At 47.9% G+C, this 18855-nt stretch overlaps 8 protein-coding genes across 8 annotated transcripts; 4 read left to right on the top strand and 4 right to left on the bottom strand.

The window, feature by feature from the left end:
* Positions 1 to 401: 401 nt before the first annotated feature.
* Positions 402 to 1410, top strand: PGRI_030320 (uncharacterized protein; the record flags this gene model as incomplete). Its single annotated transcript, XM_040790745.1, has 2 exons — positions 402 to 602; positions 667 to 1410. 2 exons carry the CDS (start codon positions 402 to 404, stop codon positions 1408 to 1410), a joined length of 945 nt encoding a protein of 314 aa, XP_040647698.1.
* Positions 1411 to 1791: 381 nt separating this feature from the next.
* PGRI_030310 (uncharacterized protein) lies at positions 1792 to 2454 on the bottom strand (the record flags this gene model as incomplete). The annotated part of the gene is made up of 1 exon (XM_040790744.1): positions 1792 to 2454. The coding sequence occupies one exon, from the start codon at positions 2452 to 2454 to the stop codon at positions 1792 to 1794; it is 663 nt and encodes a 220-aa protein (XP_040647697.1).
* A 2027-nt stretch (positions 2455 to 4481) lies between these two features.
* On the top strand, positions 4482 to 6317 carry PGRI_030300 (Ygr210 GTPase family protein; the record flags this gene model as incomplete). Its single annotated transcript, XM_040790743.1, has 10 exons — positions 4482 to 4517; positions 4611 to 4636; positions 4700 to 5058; positions 5121 to 5214; positions 5269 to 5300; positions 5357 to 5568; positions 5619 to 5824; positions 5878 to 6057; positions 6112 to 6232; positions 6291 to 6317. The coding sequence occupies 10 exons, from the start codon at positions 4482 to 4484 to the stop codon at positions 6315 to 6317; spliced, it is 1293 nt and encodes a 430-aa protein (XP_040647696.1).
* Positions 6318 to 6544: 227 nt separating this feature from the next.
* PGRI_030290 (uncharacterized protein) lies at positions 6545 to 6928 on the bottom strand (the record flags this gene model as incomplete). The annotated part of the gene is made up of 1 exon (XM_040790742.1): positions 6545 to 6928. The coding sequence occupies one exon, from the start codon at positions 6926 to 6928 to the stop codon at positions 6545 to 6547; it is 384 nt and encodes a 127-aa protein (XP_040647695.1).
* A 266-nt stretch (positions 6929 to 7194) lies between these two features.
* PGRI_030280 (SET domain-containing protein) lies at positions 7195 to 8874 on the top strand (the record flags this gene model as incomplete). The annotated part of the gene is made up of 4 exons (XM_040790741.1): positions 7195 to 7442; positions 7600 to 8073; positions 8134 to 8713; positions 8788 to 8874. 4 exons carry the CDS (start codon positions 7195 to 7197, stop codon positions 8872 to 8874), a joined length of 1389 nt encoding a protein of 462 aa, XP_040647694.1.
* A 1814-nt stretch (positions 8875 to 10688) lies between these two features.
* Positions 10689 to 13445, top strand: facB (C6 transcription factor FacB/Cat8; the record flags this gene model as incomplete). The annotated part of the gene is made up of 3 exons (XM_040790740.1): positions 10689 to 11175; positions 11233 to 12182; positions 12240 to 13445. The coding sequence occupies 3 exons, from the start codon at positions 10689 to 10691 to the stop codon at positions 13443 to 13445; spliced, it is 2643 nt and encodes an 880-aa protein (XP_040647693.1).
* A 1675-nt stretch (positions 13446 to 15120) lies between these two features.
* Positions 15121 to 15729, bottom strand: PGRI_030260 (UbiX family flavin prenyltransferase; the record flags this gene model as incomplete). The annotated part of the gene is made up of 1 exon (XM_040790739.1): positions 15121 to 15729. The coding sequence occupies one exon, from the start codon at positions 15727 to 15729 to the stop codon at positions 15121 to 15123; it is 609 nt and encodes a 202-aa protein (XP_040647692.1).
* A 488-nt stretch (positions 15730 to 16217) lies between these two features.
* On the bottom strand, positions 16218 to 17920 carry PGRI_030250 (fungal specific transcription factor domain-containing protein; the record flags this gene model as incomplete). The annotated part of the gene is made up of 6 exons (XM_040790738.1): positions 16218 to 16258; positions 16308 to 16381; positions 16429 to 17220; positions 17270 to 17501; positions 17547 to 17803; positions 17847 to 17920. The coding sequence occupies 6 exons, from the start codon at positions 17918 to 17920 to the stop codon at positions 16218 to 16220; spliced, it is 1470 nt and encodes a 489-aa protein (XP_040647691.1).
* Between the last annotated feature and the right edge of the window lie 935 nt (positions 17921 to 18855).

The raw sequence follows: 18855 nt of genomic DNA, 5'->3' as shown, positions 1-18855 counted from the left end.
CTGAGCTGAAACCGATCAATATGATCAATCCCTAGGTCCTTCGCCCTTGACGTTAATCAAGGGATAAAGTGCATATACCAAGCCCAGCAGATATCAACCTAGCCAATCACCATGCATAGCGCCCTGGATCAATCATATCTTAACCTCACAAATCTTCTAGCACTAGCCTAGACCCATGAAAAGATTTAGTTTTGGGCGCCGGACCTGAGAGGGGTTTGTTTACCTTTGTCCTACACAGCTTCTTCCTTGTGTTCAAAGCTCGGCCCTTGCGGTTGATATCTTCCCTGTCCATTGAAAAAATACTATAAAGAACGCAATTCCCTCATTTTCATCGATTAATTCTTTCATTCTGCTTACAATACGCCATCCTGTGACTCAATTTCCTCTTTACATTCCTAACAATGCAACTCAATCGCCCTTCTATTTTAACACTGGTACTTATTTTGGCTGTTACTCGATCCACTACATCCCACCCTATCGGAACCAGCAAATGGGTTAAGACAGAACAATTCAAGGACCCCAATGCCCGTGGAATATGGAAGGTCTTTGAGAAGGATCCATATGATCAGTTGCCTGATCCACCGCATGTCAAATACAACGGGGTAAATATAGGGCCCTACTATATATTGTCGACTCGGCGGCTTACTTGTTTGTATCCACGTACAGAATCCAGCATGGTCAACCAGCCAGAACAACGACCCACTAGACCAAGACACCACAAACGATCGCTATGCAATAGGAACTTCCGAAGCGGGGAAACCAACAGTCTCAATCCTGATCCCAACATCTGCAGAAATACCCGAGGAAATGCACAAACACTACAGCCAACATACGGAAGAAAACGAACACTACTTCTCACAAGAAAACACAATCAATGTACCCGCTGCCCAGACACAGGATCAATACAGCGAGATTCTACATTACCTATACACAAAGAATACCCTGCATAATGCGCATAATCATGCCTCACCTACATCTTCCTCCCACTCCTCATCAAGATATTTGACCTCTTTCTTTATATACCGATTCTCCTTCCCGGCTTTAAGATCTAAAGTCATGATGTTCCCACATTATCATCTCCCGGGCACTTTTACGACAGTGATTATTCTCCTGGTGATGGTTTGGGTTGCTATTTTCACCATTGGGTTGCTTGAACTGGGGAATTATCTTTGGAGACGAAGAGGACAGACTCTGGTTAGTGAGGGTGATCGGGTTCCGGATAGTGAGGAGCGAAATCTGGATCTAGATGAGACGATGAAGGTCCCCTTGAGAATCATTACTGCCCCTTCGGCAGTCACCCGGCCGCACTCTGTGGGAGAACATGGGTATGATTCCCCGGTGTCCATTTATAGCGACTCCAAGTCGAACTCGGGTTCGGAATCTGATGAGGATGATTATCGCATTTTGTGATACATCTGATGAATACATATACCCCATATGTATCAACCAATTCATATCTTCCGTGGCCTTTAGAAGTTAGTAATTATATACCAGAGGTCTATTGTTGACCAATGCACTCCTACTTGGTGAGGATAAGCTATAATACCTTCCCTCCGCAAGACAAAAGGAAATAAGCCTGGGGGATTGATGCGGAGTAGGAGATATTTTAGAAAAAAGGATTGTAATAATCATATGTATTTTTAGCTGCTATTGTACATAAATGTATATAAACTCATAACCCTTAGTTCATCATAATCTCAGCTTCAGACGAAGACCAATCAAAGCACGCTCGCTTGCATCTTTCCAATAAAAAGGTGAAAAATATTGAGCCAAATCACAAGCCAGGGAGACCTAAGCACGCTGGTCACTGTCCAAATTGTCGTAGAGGTTCTGAGGATCCACGCCCTTCTGCTCGACATGGCCAGAACTGTAAGCCGTGCGGGCATTACTGCGCTGGGCCTGATTAATAGCCTCACGGCCGGGGTCCTCGCTGGAGCCAAGTTCCGAGTTGAAGCTCACATTCGTAGCATTGTCGGGAGGGAGGCCACCCTCTTGGATGTCATGGCCGGCGTTATACTGACTAATACCACGGCTGCCGCTTGCAGCAGAGTATTCACCAGCCTTGATGCCCATTTCCTTCTTGGCGGCAGTTGAGCCACCGGCGTACCCAGAGTTGTCTAGGTGTGTGCCAGGGAAGTTCCCTTGGCCAACCACGCATTCTGGGTACTTCTGTTCCTCGTGGCGATCCTGGCGATGACTGCTGGATGAGGCAGAGGGAAGCTTGATGGAGGCGGAGGTATTGGCATTATTTACTGTGGTTTGGTTTGCCGAGACGCCCATTGCTTCAGCGCCACGGTTGCCAGAGAAGCCGCCACCTTGGCGGATGGACTCGGCGGCAAGCGAGTCATTGGTAATAGGTCCAGATGATTCCTCGATGCGCTGCTGTGAGCGAGGGTCGGTGGTGACCTTGGTGCCGGGAGTGGTGTGAGGAAGAGGGGTGCCCTGGATATCCATGATGTGATGGGGAAAGCAAGATAGATTTTAAGTTATTAAGAGATACTGAGTGGAAGGGATACGGGAGACAATTGAGTGATAGATGTTACACAAGGTTGCGATGGCAGTTCTATATAGACAAGCAGTGAGCTATGACCGAACCGGATGTTGGAAGTATCTGGTGCCCTCATAGAAACTGATCGTGTACTAAAGATCTTTGATGTCATACTTACGCTAACCAGGAGGGGTTTATACAAGACATATCAGGCTTAATCTTGGAAGTTTGCCAACCAGTCGCCGTCAGGTTAACTAGTTATACCAAGGCACTCTGTTTGGTGGCAGGAGAAACCGATAGAATGATGGATGTGGAGCACAGGCTCTCCTCTGATGTATTCATACTTCTAGAACTTATCAAAAGGGGAAACTCATGCCCCACATACTTCTCCATCATCCTGTCTGAAATCTCCAGAAGAAAAAGTTGACGATGCAAGGAAGGGGCAATTGACGTCAAGTCTACAGCATAGTCCCTAATGCAAAATATGCAAACATCTTTATTTTCACTATACCTAGTAACTATAGGTGTGACCATCTAACCTTGTGCTCAAGCTAAGTTTGAGAGATAAATTTGTATATTTATTGTACATGAATTTTTGGCGCGACATAAACAGATTCTGCTACATAACCCTACTTTGTGTAGTTCTTCATGAGACATATATAATGGTGGATATTCACGGCTACCTTTGAATTCAGTTATCAATGAAAATGAAATTCCTACATAGATTCACTCATTCGCTCATAATGAAGAAAATGATTATGTTGTATAGTACATTTGTTAAATCCCCACATTCATATACTCAGTTAACGGGTCGTAGCATCAGAGGGAAGGTGATCCAGTCCCTCGACACCCTATATTTCAAGTTCTTCAGCACTTTTGCTAGTAGCCAGAGACCCACGCAGGCCAGTATTGTCAGGGGGAAACTCAACACGCCCAGAGCCAATGCCAGTAATACGCTGATCAAGAGAATTCCAGTCGCTGGCAACTGGAGGCTGTTCAGGTAGAGGCAGGTTAGACTTGATCTTCTCAATTTCTGCGGGTTTATCGGTGTTTTGGTCGATGATAGACTATAGGCAATATGTTAGTGGTCTGTTTCTATGGTGCTGCGTTTCAGATAACTCGCCTTCATTCTAGACACATTTGAGTCCGATGGCGGGTTGCCACCATGCAGCAGGGAAAGTTTGGACTCGGCCCTACGAAGGTCTTGGATAGTGGTGTGGAAGGTAGCATCAGTCATTTTGTATAGTGGCTGTAAATATGGTGAAGTGTCTGAATCGGGTGAGTGTGATATTGAATCTGAAGCATACTATGAAAAATGAGGATTTATATATCTACCTACCATATTCTTTGACGATGGCAAGACACTGTGACGTTTGCTACAATGACGACATGGAATTCAGGGCCATGGATATCTACCCTCCAGAACGAGCTGGGCCCTGCTTCGTCTTGGGTATTTGGTTTCTATTGGAGATTCTAGGCTGTCGGGTCAACAACAAAATATTAACTGGTTAAGATTCGGAATTGGCGTCTTAGAGGATGGACCACCTAATGTGGCAAACCTGTTCATTTGTTTTCATGGCAAGACGCTATGCATATCCCATGAAAAATTCGAGCTCCGTCGAGGAGTGGATAGATATCTTGGAGCTAGACAGTAGAGATCTCATTGGACCTATTGGTATACAACGGTTGCCCATAGTGTTTCAGTGTGGACTATTGTCAATATGTCATTGATCTTCGAGACGTTCTAGAACGATACCGAGGCGCAAATATGGACACATTGTATAGTAACGAAAGGCTTCGATGAGTTCAAGAGCGGCGTACTAAAGCGGCATAGAAGCATGCAGGCGATTCGGAACACCGCCTTCCTTTTTGATACGGCAGAAAATGTTTCTTATCGAAAGACAGACAACTCTTGGGCCTGTGGAGACTTAGTGAAACTGGTCATTTTGTTATTCAGAGGATCTATTGACTTTCGACAGATCTATCCTACAATATGCCTCGAGATCCGCTGATCGGATTGGTTGGGAAGGTATGTCGTTCCCATCGAATGTTCCACCACCCCACTGACCGCAGGTGCGAGGGGCATACAGCCGTCTAGTGGAAAATCCACAACATTGAACAGTTTGACCGATGCAACTTCGAAAGTTGGTAAGTGAACCGGAATATGGTTGTATCCAATCCCAGAAACCTAATCAATTATACTCTGAACAGGAAATTTCCCGTATGTGCGCCCTGGTTGTTCTACACGAGCATCTCCACCTTATCGCAGTTGATCGCGCAGGCCGTGTTGACACCCGACAGCTTCACAACCATTGACCCCCAGCGAGCCATCGGATACCTTCAGATTGAATGCCCATGCCAGCGACACAATGTTTCAGATCGTTGCCAGCCCAATTATGGAGGCTGCCATGAAGGGCGACGCTCCGTACCGATTGAGTTGCTAGATGTCGCAGGTCTCGTACCAGGCGCGCATCAGGGCCGCGGACTAGGTAACAAATTCTTGGATGATCTCCGTCACGCCGATGCTTTGATTCACGTGGTGGATGTGAGCGGGACCACAGATGCTGAAGGTTAGTTGAGTGTACCACATTTAAAACAATGGCGTGAACCCGGCGTTGATAGATATCTACAGGAAAGGCCACTCGAGGATATGATCCATCAGTAGATATTGAGTGGCTGCGATCAGAGATTGTGCGATGGGTGCTAGGAAACCTGATGGAGAAGTGGTACGTTTGCGAATGCCACAATGAAACAAGGGACCCATGCTAATATACCCTTAGGGGTTCTATTAAGAGGAGACATCAGGCATTGAGTTAGTGGACCTCTGCAACACTATTGTCACTGGTGCATAACTAACTCTTCACACAGAGGCAAACCCCGTCGACACATTGCAGAAACAGTTTGCCGGTTATGGAAGTACCCAAGCTACTGTTGCGCGATTTATGGATAAACTTGCCTTGAAAGAGCCGTTGGAAGATTGGTCAGATGAGACGGTAGAGCTTGTTGTGAACGCTTTCATCGACGAGAAATTCCCCACAGTGTTCGCGTTGAACAAGATCGACCACCCAGATGCAGACAAGGTATGAGCATCTGGCTACTGCTTCTTATACCTTTCTGACAGAGGTTGCAGAACATCAGCAAAATTGCGAAAATGCAAGATCCTAAAAGCATTGTGCTTTGCTCCGCTATATCTGAGGTTTTCCTCCGAAAGCTGGCAAAGCAGCAGTACATCAAATACGTCGAAGGCAGTGAGTTTGTCGATACACGAGAAGATTTGATTGAAATGGGCGATCCAGATGGAGGAGGCCTTAAAGAGATGGATGAAAAATTGAAAACGTATGTTCAGCGCCCATAGGCAGGTTGCAACGTTGCTAACGACTTCGCTCCAGACGGGTTGAGAACATGAAAGATATGGTGTTGTATCGATTTGGATCAACCGGAGTTGTACAATGTCTTTCCCGAGCCGCAGAGCTTCTGGGCCTCGTACCAGTATTTCCCGTTCGGAACGTGGCGACATTCAACTCTGGCACTGGAACTGCTGTATTCCGCGACTGTGTTTTGGTCAATAAGTGAGTACTCTATATTTTAGTGCTGACGTAGTCTGTCTAACGACCTACCTATAGGAACAGCACTGTCGGTGATGTTGCCCGGAAGGTGATGGGTGATGTACCTATCAACTATGTCGAAGGAGTAGGTGGAACTCGAGTCTCCGAGGATGACATTGTGGAAGTTGGGAAAAACGATGTGAGTGCTTCCGGTAAAAATCATACAATATGGTTGGTTGACTGACTTATCATTGCAGATCCTATCGTTCAAGGTTGGTCGGTAGACCAATCCGTTTATGTACAGTCCCTCCCATGATATGACATTAGCAATGGAAATGTCTTATGACCTTGTTCACTAGTCCGATTCACACTACATGTGTATTATTACAAAATTTCCGGCGCCGAAAGCGAATGTATCGTGTTCGAACAGCGCCGTAGAACCTCACAAGATATCTGGCTTCAACTGCCCTTCTGCAAGATCGAGATGCAGTCAGCAACGTGAACTCTACCATCAATCGTATGTACTGACCTTTGCCCGTTCGTCATTCATGCCAATGACCGGCTCTGGCGCTTTGGGATGCTCCTCTTTGGCTTTCTTCCCATACTTGGTCCCGCCCCTTTCCGTAATTCCCTGCGACTTGGTATCATCTGCAAGACCATGGCTTGTTTTCCTTTCCCTCAACCCAGTGGCGGCTGCCTCTGAATGTACATCCTCCACATCACCCTTCTGAGCCCGCTTGCGTGTGTGCTCCTCCGCTGAACTCCCCTTCCAATCCTCGAAGATGGAGTAATAGCGGGCCCCAAGTGGTACATGGTGAACTGGCGGGTGTATGGCGGAACGTAACGGTAGGATGACCCGCCAAGATTGTCGTGAAACAGACATGGTGCGCAGCATTTGCGTAGTAGAAGAGATCTAGGGATTGCGCACAAGGAATCGCGGGTTATGGTAGATACATGAATAGCTAGAGCGGTGAATTTTACCGGTATGATTATCTGCTCAGTAATATGACGTTCCTATGCTGCAATGCGATTTTTTCCGAAAAGGGTAAGAGGAAACCGGTTCGAGCTTGGGGCCGGGCTTATCGATAAGGTCGTGATCGTCATCGGCGCGACCTCGGGACATTTTGAGCGGACAACACCAACCCTCCAACTCAATTCACAATGAAACGCGAGTACATCCCGATCGAGTCCCTGCCAGCTTGGCAGAGGCTCAATGGGATCACTGTTCAAGGCATCGCAGTTCACAAGGTTGGATCTGATCAACATGGCGCAGACAAAGGCAGTGCCCTCATCGCAACAGAAGCCCAGATGAGCAGCGAGAACGATGCAAAACCTACGATCCTACTACAGATTCCCTCTGAATTAATTTTATCTCTAGAGGCCGTCCATAACCATTCCAAAACTGACAGGTATTTGCGCGACGTGTTAGAGGCAATCGGCGACTTTGGAAGGGTATGGCTCCTCTCCATAACATTTATCTACATACCATGGGGCAAAAAGTTAAGATACACAGACAGCTAGAGGAGCAATCCTAATATTTCTACTTATTCAACTATCCCATAGCAGCCCCGACCTGCGTCCAGCACACGAGATCATTGGTATCTCCAATCCCTGGACGGAGTACGTGAAGTTCCTGCCTCCATCGTTCCCTCTGCCTACCTTCTACACCGCCGAGGAACAACAGCTCCTCCGAGGCACATCGCTTGAAGAAGCTCTAGCTGCGAAGTTTGCATCTCTGGAGCGGGAGTTTGAACAGCTGCGCCAGGCTACGGAGGGCATTGCATGGTGCCAGCGGAGCTGGTGGGATGAGAAGACTGGCGCGCTCACAATTCATGACTGGAAATATGTTGACGCTGCCTATCGGTCGCGCATGCTGGATCTACCTGGCAGTGGTCTAGCGATGGTGCCTTGTATTGATATGGCCAATCATGTCTCCGGTGATGGGGTCAAGGCGCTGTACGATGCAGACCGGGAGGGGAATGTCGTGCTTCAGTTACGATGGGGCAAGACTCTTCAACCCGGAGAAGAGGTTACAATCACGTAAGATATTTCTACAGTGGGCATGGTCGTTGGAGGCTTGACTGACGCATGGCATGACAGATATGGAGATGAAAAGCCTGCATCTGAGATGATATTTTCCTACGGCTTCCTGGAAAGCGGCACAACTGAAGCACGGGAGATATTCCTCAATCTAGATATCCCAGAGGATGACCCTCTCGCCCTTGCAAAGAAGATGTTCTGCCAGAACAATCCTGGAATTCGAATTTCGGCCGTGGAGAGCTCTGAAGAAGTAACATGGGAGAGTGGCCTTGCGTGGATTGCATGTGTCAATGAAGAAGACGGCCTTCACTTTGGGATTGCACAGACGACGGACGGCGGTCGGGAGTTGGAAACCACCTGGAAAGGCGAAAAGATCCAGTCGACCAATCATCTCCGCGAGCTTCTCGCTGTTGATCCGTTATGGGAGATTTTCCAACTTCGCGCCGCAGTACTACTTCTCGAACGGCTCGAAACCCAGCTCGCTCTTCTCCAGGAGACTGAGGAGATCATTTCGAATATGCAAGAGGACAAAACGGTTTTGGATTCTATGTTCCGACCTGGGATCTTCACCGCGATTGCTCAATATCGGACCTTGGAGGGGGAGCTCCTAGAAAAGGCTGTCGAGGAATTGATCAAGCAGGTAAGTGCTGATTTATGACTTGCCTCAATGGGCCATCTCCCTTCTAATGTCCCGCAACTGACCATGGCATTCAGAGAACAGAGTTGCTGGCTTCTAAAACGGTGGCCGAATATTTCCGTGCACAGACAGGGGAGCCGGATGAAGCCGACGACTTTTCATGATGCAAACCCAAGGGCCCAGATATTGTTGATGGGTCTAATCGAGACCATGAAGGCCAGACCACAGGCTAGAAAAGATAATTTCCCAACAGACATGCCAAAGCATCCGAAGGATTCCTAAATATCCCTCTAAAACCCACTCTTCCTTTAGCTAACAGGCTGCAGCAAGCCTAGTTAGTCCCGCCCAAACCTCAAAAAAAGAGCGTACCCCACACCCCCGTAGCGCATCGGACTAGGCGCTACTAGCGCTCAATTGTGACAAAAAGACAGGGGAACCATAGCTATGACGTTTATAGTCGAAAATCATTGGGTTGTAAAAGGGGGTTGATGAACATCATGATCTACGGGACTTGTATGTATGCGGGGAAGCCAGTTGCAGGAACCCCCCGACTTTCCGATATCCGCTGGACCGGGTTGGCACGGCAGTACATGTTTCATGAACGAACCCGGAGTATACCGGTGACTTTGATATGCCGGATGACAGCATACCTTCTACAATTAGAACCTAATATTGAGGGATCCGTACTTAGTGGAGTGCAGGAGACTGTAGATCACGAATCCAACAGACCGGAGCCTAGTGGGGCTATTGGATAGCAACCATGGTTCGCTGATCTCTCGGGAAAAACTCGCTGAGCGGAAGAAAACGGCATTTCCTGACAATACCATAATTACATACTGCGTAAATTAATTCGATATTAAACACAATATTAATATTGAACTATGTCCCGCGTCTTTGCTTAGGCTCTCATAACTACTAATCAGTTCAGTTTATATTTGTCCATGTGGAGTTTGCAATATAATTTACACGAGTCCTTTAAACTCCCAAGGTGCAATTGGTGTCTCCCCGCGTTGATCGTCCATGAACGGTTCGCCACTGTACTATGTACTTCACTAGATAATGAATATAAACTCTAAGATTCTGGGATTTGCTCGGCTTTTGTGATTAGAGTTGGGAGTGAAATTCTCGTCAGAATGATTTCAGAAAGACCCGGAGTGGCTAAGCACTGAGGTGGCATTCCGTGTTCAAAGTATGTACTCTGTACTAGTATCGTGTTCACCGGAAGGATCATGTCCATTTTTTTTTTGGGAAAGTAAGACATATTAACTATGGAGAGTGGCCGATCATCGGACCAAAAATTTAATACATGGGCCTATTAAAATCACCTGCATAGGAGACACGCTGCACAACCGGCGCCGGGGGAATAAGTCGGAAGCGGTAATGCCGTGACCGGTTTGAATCCGAGCACAATTTATTCCAAAGCCTAACCCAGTACTATGGCACATGCACTCCGCAAGTCTTGTTCCTTCATCGAAGCCCCATGTACTTTCTTCTAGAGAATTTCCATATCAGCCAAGGAGTTATGGAATGTGGAGTGCGGGGACCGGGAGGATCGAAAAGAATCCGGGGGCGAGTTTGAGACGGGGTATACGGGGTATACGGGGTAATGTCGCCTCTTGGAATAGCCAAAAGATCAGGTCCAATAATATAACGAGGCTTAGAAGTGAATATGTAGGTACAGTACGTAGTACACGTTCAATACCAACTTACCATCCAAAACAACGACAAGCTTATTGGCGCCCAAAGGTCAGCAGTCCCACTTTTAACTGACTCAGCATTAGCGTGTCCCCATCCTCCCGAGTCTCTCCCCCCCCATGTTTTTAGGCTTCTTTCCTGCATACTCTTGATCTGGAGATTTCTCTGATTCTTCAGTATTGTCTTAGTATTAAGAAGTTTATACGGAGTGTTGCGTTTACACTTCTGGCATCCAAATACAACAAACTCAACCCCGGCGGCCCGTGTGCCCCTTCTGCACAACATGCCTGGTATCTTACCTATGAAAGTGATCAAGGTCGGTGGAACTGGCACAACGAGCCGTATTGCCCAAGCCTGTGACCGATGCCGAAGTAAGAAAATCCGCTGCGACGGTGTTCGACCTTGCTGCTCGCAATGCGCCAACGTGGGCTTCGAGTGCCGCACCAGCGACAAACTGAGTCGCCGGGCCTTCCCACGTGGATATACCGAGTCGCTAGAAGAACGAGTTAGGAGTCTGGAAACCGAAGTCAAAGACTTGAAGGAATTGTTAGATGAGAAGGACGAGAAGATCGACGTCTTGTCCCGGATACATTCGTTTTCGCCGCCGCACCGAACCCTCTCCGTGCGGTCTCCCTCTGCCTCTGCGACAGCGAGGTCGAGCACCTCGGATTCATCGGATGGTGTGTTCCACGTACAACGATCAACCACCCGACCATCCCGACAGTCGGAGAACCCTTTTGTAGGATTTTCCAGCACCTTGGGATTTGCTAGTATGTTATGCGTTTCCCTTTGAAAATGGAAACAGTCAAATTAACTAACATACCCAGATGTCTTTACCGACAAACTTGTCAGTGAAGGGAAATCAGCAGTAAAGGTTCCGATAGGGGCACTCACTGCCCTGTCTACCTCGGTATGCCAGGGTGGCCCCAACCGGGCTGTGAAAACGCCACCCCGCTTGGTGTCGGATCAACTGATCAATATCTTCTTCCAAGAATGGGCGCCGCTGTACCCTGTGGTACATCGTCCGACCATTTTGAAAGCTTATGGGCAATATGTCAACAACGCCGAGACTCTTCAGCGCGATCCCCATGTGATGGCGCAGTTGAACCTGATTTTCGGTATCGCTGCTCTTTCATCAATGTCGCGAACCAACCAAGACCCAACTTTCTTTGAAGAAAACTGGTCCGCCACCCTTGATTCGCTCTCCGGTGAAACGTCAGTTTCCAGCCTGCAGTGCTTTGTTCTCGGTCAGATCTACTGCATGACCAAAGGGGACTACCGCACCTTGCTTCGCTACCGTGCCCTTGGTGTAGATATTTGTCACCAGCTAGGCATGCATGAAAACCAAGAAAGTTCCGCCAACCCGCTCGATGACGAGACTCGTAAGAAGGTTTTCTGGTCGCAATATGTACTCGACCGATTCTGCTCCGCGCTTACTGGACTACCTGTCCTTTTGCGCGAACAGGATATCGAGACTGAGTATCCGGTTGATGTGGATGATGAGAATGTCACAGAAACAGGGTTTTTACCAACACTTCCTGGCGAATCCACTCGCATTTCTAGTGCTCTTGCTCTCTTCGGAGCTGCAAGGATCTTGACCAAGGCTTTGGAGGATCTGTTCCCTTCAAAGTCTGGTTACGATGTGTACGTTTCGAAGATGCGCTCGGTGACAGGGCAATTAGATGAGTGGCTTCACACACTGCCACCACATCTTCGTCTTGAGTTTACTCAGGACAAGCCTAGCACGAACGTCACCAGTAGTCGGTCACCGCTTCTGGTAAGTCCCATCATGGATTCAATGTTGTTCTACAAGAATATACTGACCTTTCTATAGTCACTTGTGTACTATTTCATTCGATCTTTGATACATCGCCCGGCCGTCTGCTACGCTGACAGGAACATTCGCTCTGCGTCTGTTCTAGCGCTGTCCGATTCCGCGAAGCATATCATTCAGATCCTTGAGCTTCTTGATGAGAGGCGTTTGTGTCTGTCTGTCTGTATCAACAGAAAAGAGCTTATATTCTTTTCTGGGCTTGGACTCCTTTGGCAAATGCTTGATGTGAAAAGTGATAGTAAATTGGCCAAGGATAGCCAGAAACTGATTGGAACCGTTATACAGTACCTCCAAGCAGAATCCAGCGTGGCGGCTGCGGAATTCGGCACGCTGTCCAACACTCTGATTTCTCTCGACAGCGGAAGACATGCATCAATGGGCAAGCAACACAGCCAGGACATGGTGGCACCAACACAAAAGCCGAACAAGTCCCCCAAGAAACACTTGCAGGCCTTAAAGTCCCGTCTTATCGCCTGCTCCACCCGTGATAAGCAGCCTCCAGCCCAACCTTCCCCACAGTCCTCTCGCCGGAACACCATATCCGGAACCACACCCCCAGTTATGGCGCAGTCGCTCCGCTCCCCTAGCTGGAGCAGCCTGCCCCCCTCTCAGCCCGACCACCTCCCCACCCCACACTACCTCACCGACAAAGGCCATTCCCCCCTGGACCTAGCCTCGGACCCCCGCTTAGCCCCATCCCTGAACTACGACCACCCACGCTCCATGTCCTGCTCTACGCCTTCTGACCCCACAGCTGGGGCCATCACAATGGCCGACTGGGAGTATGTGCTAAGTGATATGGATCGCGGATACTCCAACATCTTCACAGGCATCTATGGCGGCAAAGAATGCGGCGAAGACCCAGGACCATTTGCCTCAATCGCAGCAGAATACAGCCGCAAACCCAGCGACCTACCCCTAGTCAATCACCTGCAGAGTGATATACACGGCCTCTCGCCCGAAGCGTGGTCTGCCAGCAGCAGCGACTTCGTACATAAGCAAGAACATACCACGCAGAGCGTTCTGAGCTATTCAAGTGAGAGTATGGGGAGTACCGAGGAGTCTCTGGCGCCCTATGCTGATGCCCGGGTCTGTCCTGAGGATATGGCTACCATCGATCCTTTCCATACTTTTGCTATGCATGGTGAAGATGAGGTTGATGAGTTTTCTCTGGTCAATGGCTGGGACCGACGGCTGGCCGTCTAATTGATTACGTAGCGTTGTGTTCTTTTTTGGAAGGGATTTGGGGTTTGAATTGGCTTTTTAGCTTTTCTGTTCTATTCATGATACCTGTGGATTCGGGGCGTTTATTTTCTCTTTGATTTCTGTCTGCTATTTGCCTCTGTCTATATGTTTTTGACCTTCTGATTTTGTCTGCAGTGGCTAGTGTCCTTAGTATATAGTATAGTTCTTAGGATGGTCGAGTACATATAAATCTGATGACCACGGCAGTCTTTCCACCATAACCATTGAAGGACTTGTTGTTCGCGGCCCTAACTATACCCGAAGTACATATGGATAGGGGAACCTTAAATCGGTGTCTTTGCATGTTCACACTTTCATATACAACATAGGGAAAAAAGACCCTAAAACCCTTGGCCCCATAACCCACGCCTTATGCATCTCAGCCTAAATCGAGATCAATGTAGGTACCCGCTACCTGAGGCTTAGCCTGGGATTATCGGCAAGGAATGAGGGTAACGCTAACCCTAACTCGGCATTCCAGCCAACTTTGCCCCACCGAATATTAGCACGTAGTTTTATGCCTTTCTCTATGATGTATATTATTATATCGCAGAGCAACATTTGAATTCGAGAATCCCTAACGACTACAAATTCCACAAGCCTATACCGAGAGCGGAGATAAACAGGACTAAGGACGAACTATAGTTCATCACCGTCCCCACACGGCCCGGCCGGGAACTAGAAGATCGGCCGTGGAGCTGAACATAACATCCCCTTACATCGAACTGGGGCGGAGCGATTATCGACGCATCCGCCCACTATTCAGAACCCGATGCAAATCAGGTATGCCACTAGCGCGGCATCATCGCCCCAGATTTTGATCGCACATCGAGGTCGTTGTGATTCAGCCAGGATGGCAATGCGGAACGATTGGAACCGTATTGTCGACCTCTCTCGGTGTCGATCGTCCGGGGTGTTGAGTGGCGAGATGCTGGGGAAAAGGATAAATGTCCTGCGACTTTGATTAAGAATCTTGTGAAGAGAGTCGAGGATGAGATTAAGGACAAGAACAGTATTCATGCGACGGATTGGAAGGAGACCCTTTAGTAAGTACACCCGCCTCCTGGGCTTGAGCGACGTGAACATAGAGTATGAATTTCAGTTACTGACATAGCATCTAAAGTGGGGCGGCGAACAAAGTCATAGACTTAATTGGTTATGCATTCAATGCTGGTAGTTCTTGCGAGGCTGCAGGCTGCTTCTATGTGGCGGCCTAATAATTGTGGTTAGGGCTTAAGGCTGTCGGGGCTCCCCGAATCCGTTTGGGTTTGCGTTTCATGTTACAAGGAATGGTGAAAGAACTGATAGTTTTTGAGAAACGGAATGGCAATAGATCTATCTTCTTCTTATGACCAAGGAAGTCCGATCACTGTGCAGTCGATGCGAGAATGAGATTATCTTAAGGTAAAAACCTGACAATAAAAGGTCACATACTGCATTTTGCAAGGCAAGGTTATTGATGCTAGGGTTGAAGGGTAAGAAGGAAGCTGACGGGTTATTTAGAATGATTTCGATGGAACATGGATATCACTATACATTTCGAATACAACCCCTAGTCTATTTGATAATACACAAGTCTATCCAAGCCCATGACAATACCAACGCTAGACAAATCAATAAACCCAGCTCTAACCCTCTACTTCTCCGTCTGCCATCCTTCCCACCTCTCAAAGTCCCCAGTATCCAAATCAATCAAGTCCAGCATACGCCCCACACTCTGATCAACCAAGTCATCCACCGATCCAGGCCGGATATAGTACGCCGGCACCGGTGGAAAGATTATCGCGCCAGCACGGGAAGCCTCCAGCATATTGCGCAGATGAATATCGCTAAGAGGTGTTTCCCTCGCAACGAGCACAAGTTTCCGTCTTTCTTTCAACATCACATCCGCAGTGCGCGAGATCAAATCGTCACAGAAACCGCTGTGAATAGCAGCGAGGGTCTTCATACTGCATGGCACAATAATCATACCATCAGTTTTGAAAGAACCACTCGATATCGGCGCAGCCATGTCGTTGATGTTGTGGACATGGTCTGCTAATGCTTTGACATTCGCTGGGTGGTAGTCGGTTTCGTATTTGATGGTGGCCTCCGCCCATTTGCTCATGACAAGATGGGTTTCAACGTTTAGACGACGGAGAGCGATGAGCGCTTTGATTCCAAGAATAGCGCCCGTTGCGCCGGTCATTGCGACCACGATGCGTCTGCGGCAGGTTTGGTGAGCGGCATCATCGATGGCTGGCATTGCTGTTTTTGCTGGGCTTCGTCTAGGGGAATAACCGCTGTAAGATAGGATGTAGATAATAAAGAGAAGAGGAAGTATTGATTGGAGGCTTGTTGAATGATGGCTTGGTTTTGTATGTAGTGGAGCTGTGAGGCCTGGTGTGATGAATGATCTGAGTCTGGCAACCCTTGCTAGTTTTATATTAATGCGTGGCAAGAGTAAGAATATGCAGGTGCCACTGGCTTCCTTGCCGTGCGTTTTCGCGTGGCTCAAAAAAACAGGACAATACTGTCAACGGCCGGCCGATCTTGGAGATCCGAATGGAGGCCTCCGAGGCGCCGAGGCCGAGTCCCGAGAGTTACACAGTTGAGTGGCACAACCATTTTAAGGGAAATTTTAATCAAAATAATTATGTCATAGCATAAATGTACCTAAACTTTCCTGGTGCTTTAGGAAATTGTAATTGATTGAAGCCTATAACTGGTCATTGGGATGTGAACCTCAAGTTTTCACAAGAATCCATTCTCCTGTGTATAATCAAACATCGGAACTGTAATATGTCAGCTTTTATTTGTCGCAAATGTACAAACTGAACGTACGGTTCATTATCGAGTCCAGATACGTGACGGGTGATATGTCGAACGGGTTGGGCATGTCCATGGACCCAAGGGGTCTACTCAGATATCAGCATTTTATCTTCGCCATCGATAGGAAACATACCCAGGGCCATATTGCGGCATCACATTCGAGGCCATTCCGGCCCAGTTCTCTGATCTTGGGGGCCTCGCCTCCTGCTCTCGTTCCAATACACTCCGTAGGGTCACCAAGGCTCGGATGTGACGAGCCGATAACCACTGGGTATCACTTTCCGGTAAGGAAGTACCATCGTCATTGAGCCTTGAATCAGATGATGAGAAGACGTTGATGACCTTCTGTTGAAGATTGCGACATTCGGGGTCATTGCGTGTCTCTTCCCAGATGCAGAGAAGCAGCGTCGAACTCAACACAGTATGCACCATCGACCAGCTCCGCAATGGAACCGTACTCAGAGCCTGAAAGTCAAGAAATGCCTTGGAAGCATCGATCAAACTCCCTTTGGCACGAGCCCGAAGAATACCGCCGTCGCGGAGAAAGGGCTGTGGGGTGGCCTGGTTCATTGCCGGTCGACAGAAAACCGATACACAGAAGGAGGTATGCATCCTGAGGGCCAAATGCTCGAGATGTTGTTGTAGTGTTGTGCAATGTTCCCGTGATCGAAGATATGGTAGACCCCGTTGGTAAGCATAATCTAGCCGCTGGAGGCCTTCTAATGCTCGATCAAATTCAGCAATGTTGAGGTTTTCCGGTCGCATGATATCTAGACTAATACGACAGAGCCAATGCATTACTTCTGCAAAGGACAAGTCTTGTCTCTCGAAAAGAGAGTTGTCCAGAGACCATCCCGTCACGGAAACAATAGGCGGTCTATCATAGCAAAGACAGAGTAAACTATCCTGCCAGACAATTGTTGACCTGTGGAAAGTCAGTGGTGAGTCAAGCATATATGCCTACGAATTCATACCAGAGAGTCCTAGCCTTCATTCTCACATGCTCAGGGCAGTGAATAGTACTTCTTTCAGTGTGCAGCCCCATGGTCTGGGCTAGTCGGATGGTTGTGCCCAGTAGTGCCCATGCGGCATCAGACTGTCCCATGTTCTGCAACGTGTTCCCCAAGATAAGCAGCGCTTGTATAATATCTAGCGATGGCCGAAACAGGAAATTGGCCAAGCGGAGAGCATGAAAGGACCGGCGAGCTAAACATCGTTAGCAAAGCCTGACGAGCATGTGACCAAACTTACCAAAGTCAGTTGACAGTTCATGTCGTTCGGAACAATCAATATCGGAGTAATGAGCCCCAGCGGCCAATGTTGCCAATAAAAGGCTAACATGGCCAATAGACTTATCAGTTGCCCAGCGATCAGTGATCTTCTCCGGGTCACGTAATTCACCAGTTGCGTGAGCATTGAGATAGGTGCACAAGTCAGATTCAAAGCGGTCTATGTTAGCAAGTATTGGATTGAATGGATATGCCGTGACACGATAGAAATGAAAGAATCTAACTAGTTAGCCGTATTCGTTTTTGATGGTTTGCAACCTACTTTAGGACCTCTGATCTATGAGGTATTACAATCAGCAGGGACTTCCATCTCTCGAGCGGCGTCTTCGAGTCCATAAAAGGATAATTGCTGAAGGTATTCTGCAGACCAAGAACAGATCCCACTTCCCGAGCCACTGATTCATTGACGTCCGATGCTCGCGAGCGCAAGATCGAGACAGCCGAATTGTCACCAGAATAGACATAATTCTTCGAACTTCCATCAGGATGTGCTGGCTCATTTCTTGCTATGGCCGGTGATCTGGGTGAAGCCGAGCCTGCTACACTATGGCGGGAAGCCCACCTGCGTCCCGAATGCGCGAGGGCGTAGGTACAGATTTCGGGGTGTTTTCGTTTCTGACAAGTACGACATGGTTGGCCCTTATCACATTTGACCTTTCGCTTTTTGCATGGATAACATGCAGGCGCCTCGTGCTCTCGACTCTTGAGTTGAAGCACCCGATCTGCTTCGTTCTGACTGACAGCGCTCATTCTGCCGAGGACTCCGAGGTACCGGGACTATCGAAGGTTGTCTTCTAACCAAGAAATTGTGTCGACTGAAAATGTGGAGCTCTCTCAATATAGTCCCGCAAATCCGAGCTCGGTACTGGTTGATATGGGCTACGCTTTCAACACTGAAGGATGGAGAGTCAACCCTGGAGGGTTGCCGCCTTGACAGAATCGCCCACAGGTAACCTGCGCGCACGGGCCACTTAACATATCACGTCGCGCAATTACCATTTAGAACGACTAGTGACAGGAGCTTTGTTATCGATGATTGAAATATAAGCGAACAAGGCATACTTATTGTGGTGGTCGGAGATTGTGGCAAGGTGGTCTACTTGAGTAGGGCAACCATCGGAATATATATTATAGATAGTATACCCAAGACCTATAGATTAATCCATAATTTACAGAATGACAAATATTAGAACACCTAGATGGTTACCAAAACGAAAGGAGGAACATGTATCAATGTGCCAATTTTGATAATATAAATAGCAGTACTATAC

This window comes from Penicillium griseofulvum (assembly GCF_001561935.1).
Source record: "Penicillium griseofulvum strain PG3 chromosome Unknown contig_80, whole genome shotgun sequence".
Lineage (NCBI taxonomy): Eukaryota > Fungi > Ascomycota > Eurotiomycetes > Eurotiales > Aspergillaceae > Penicillium > Penicillium griseofulvum.
This window is presented reverse-complemented; position numbering and strand designations above follow the sequence as displayed.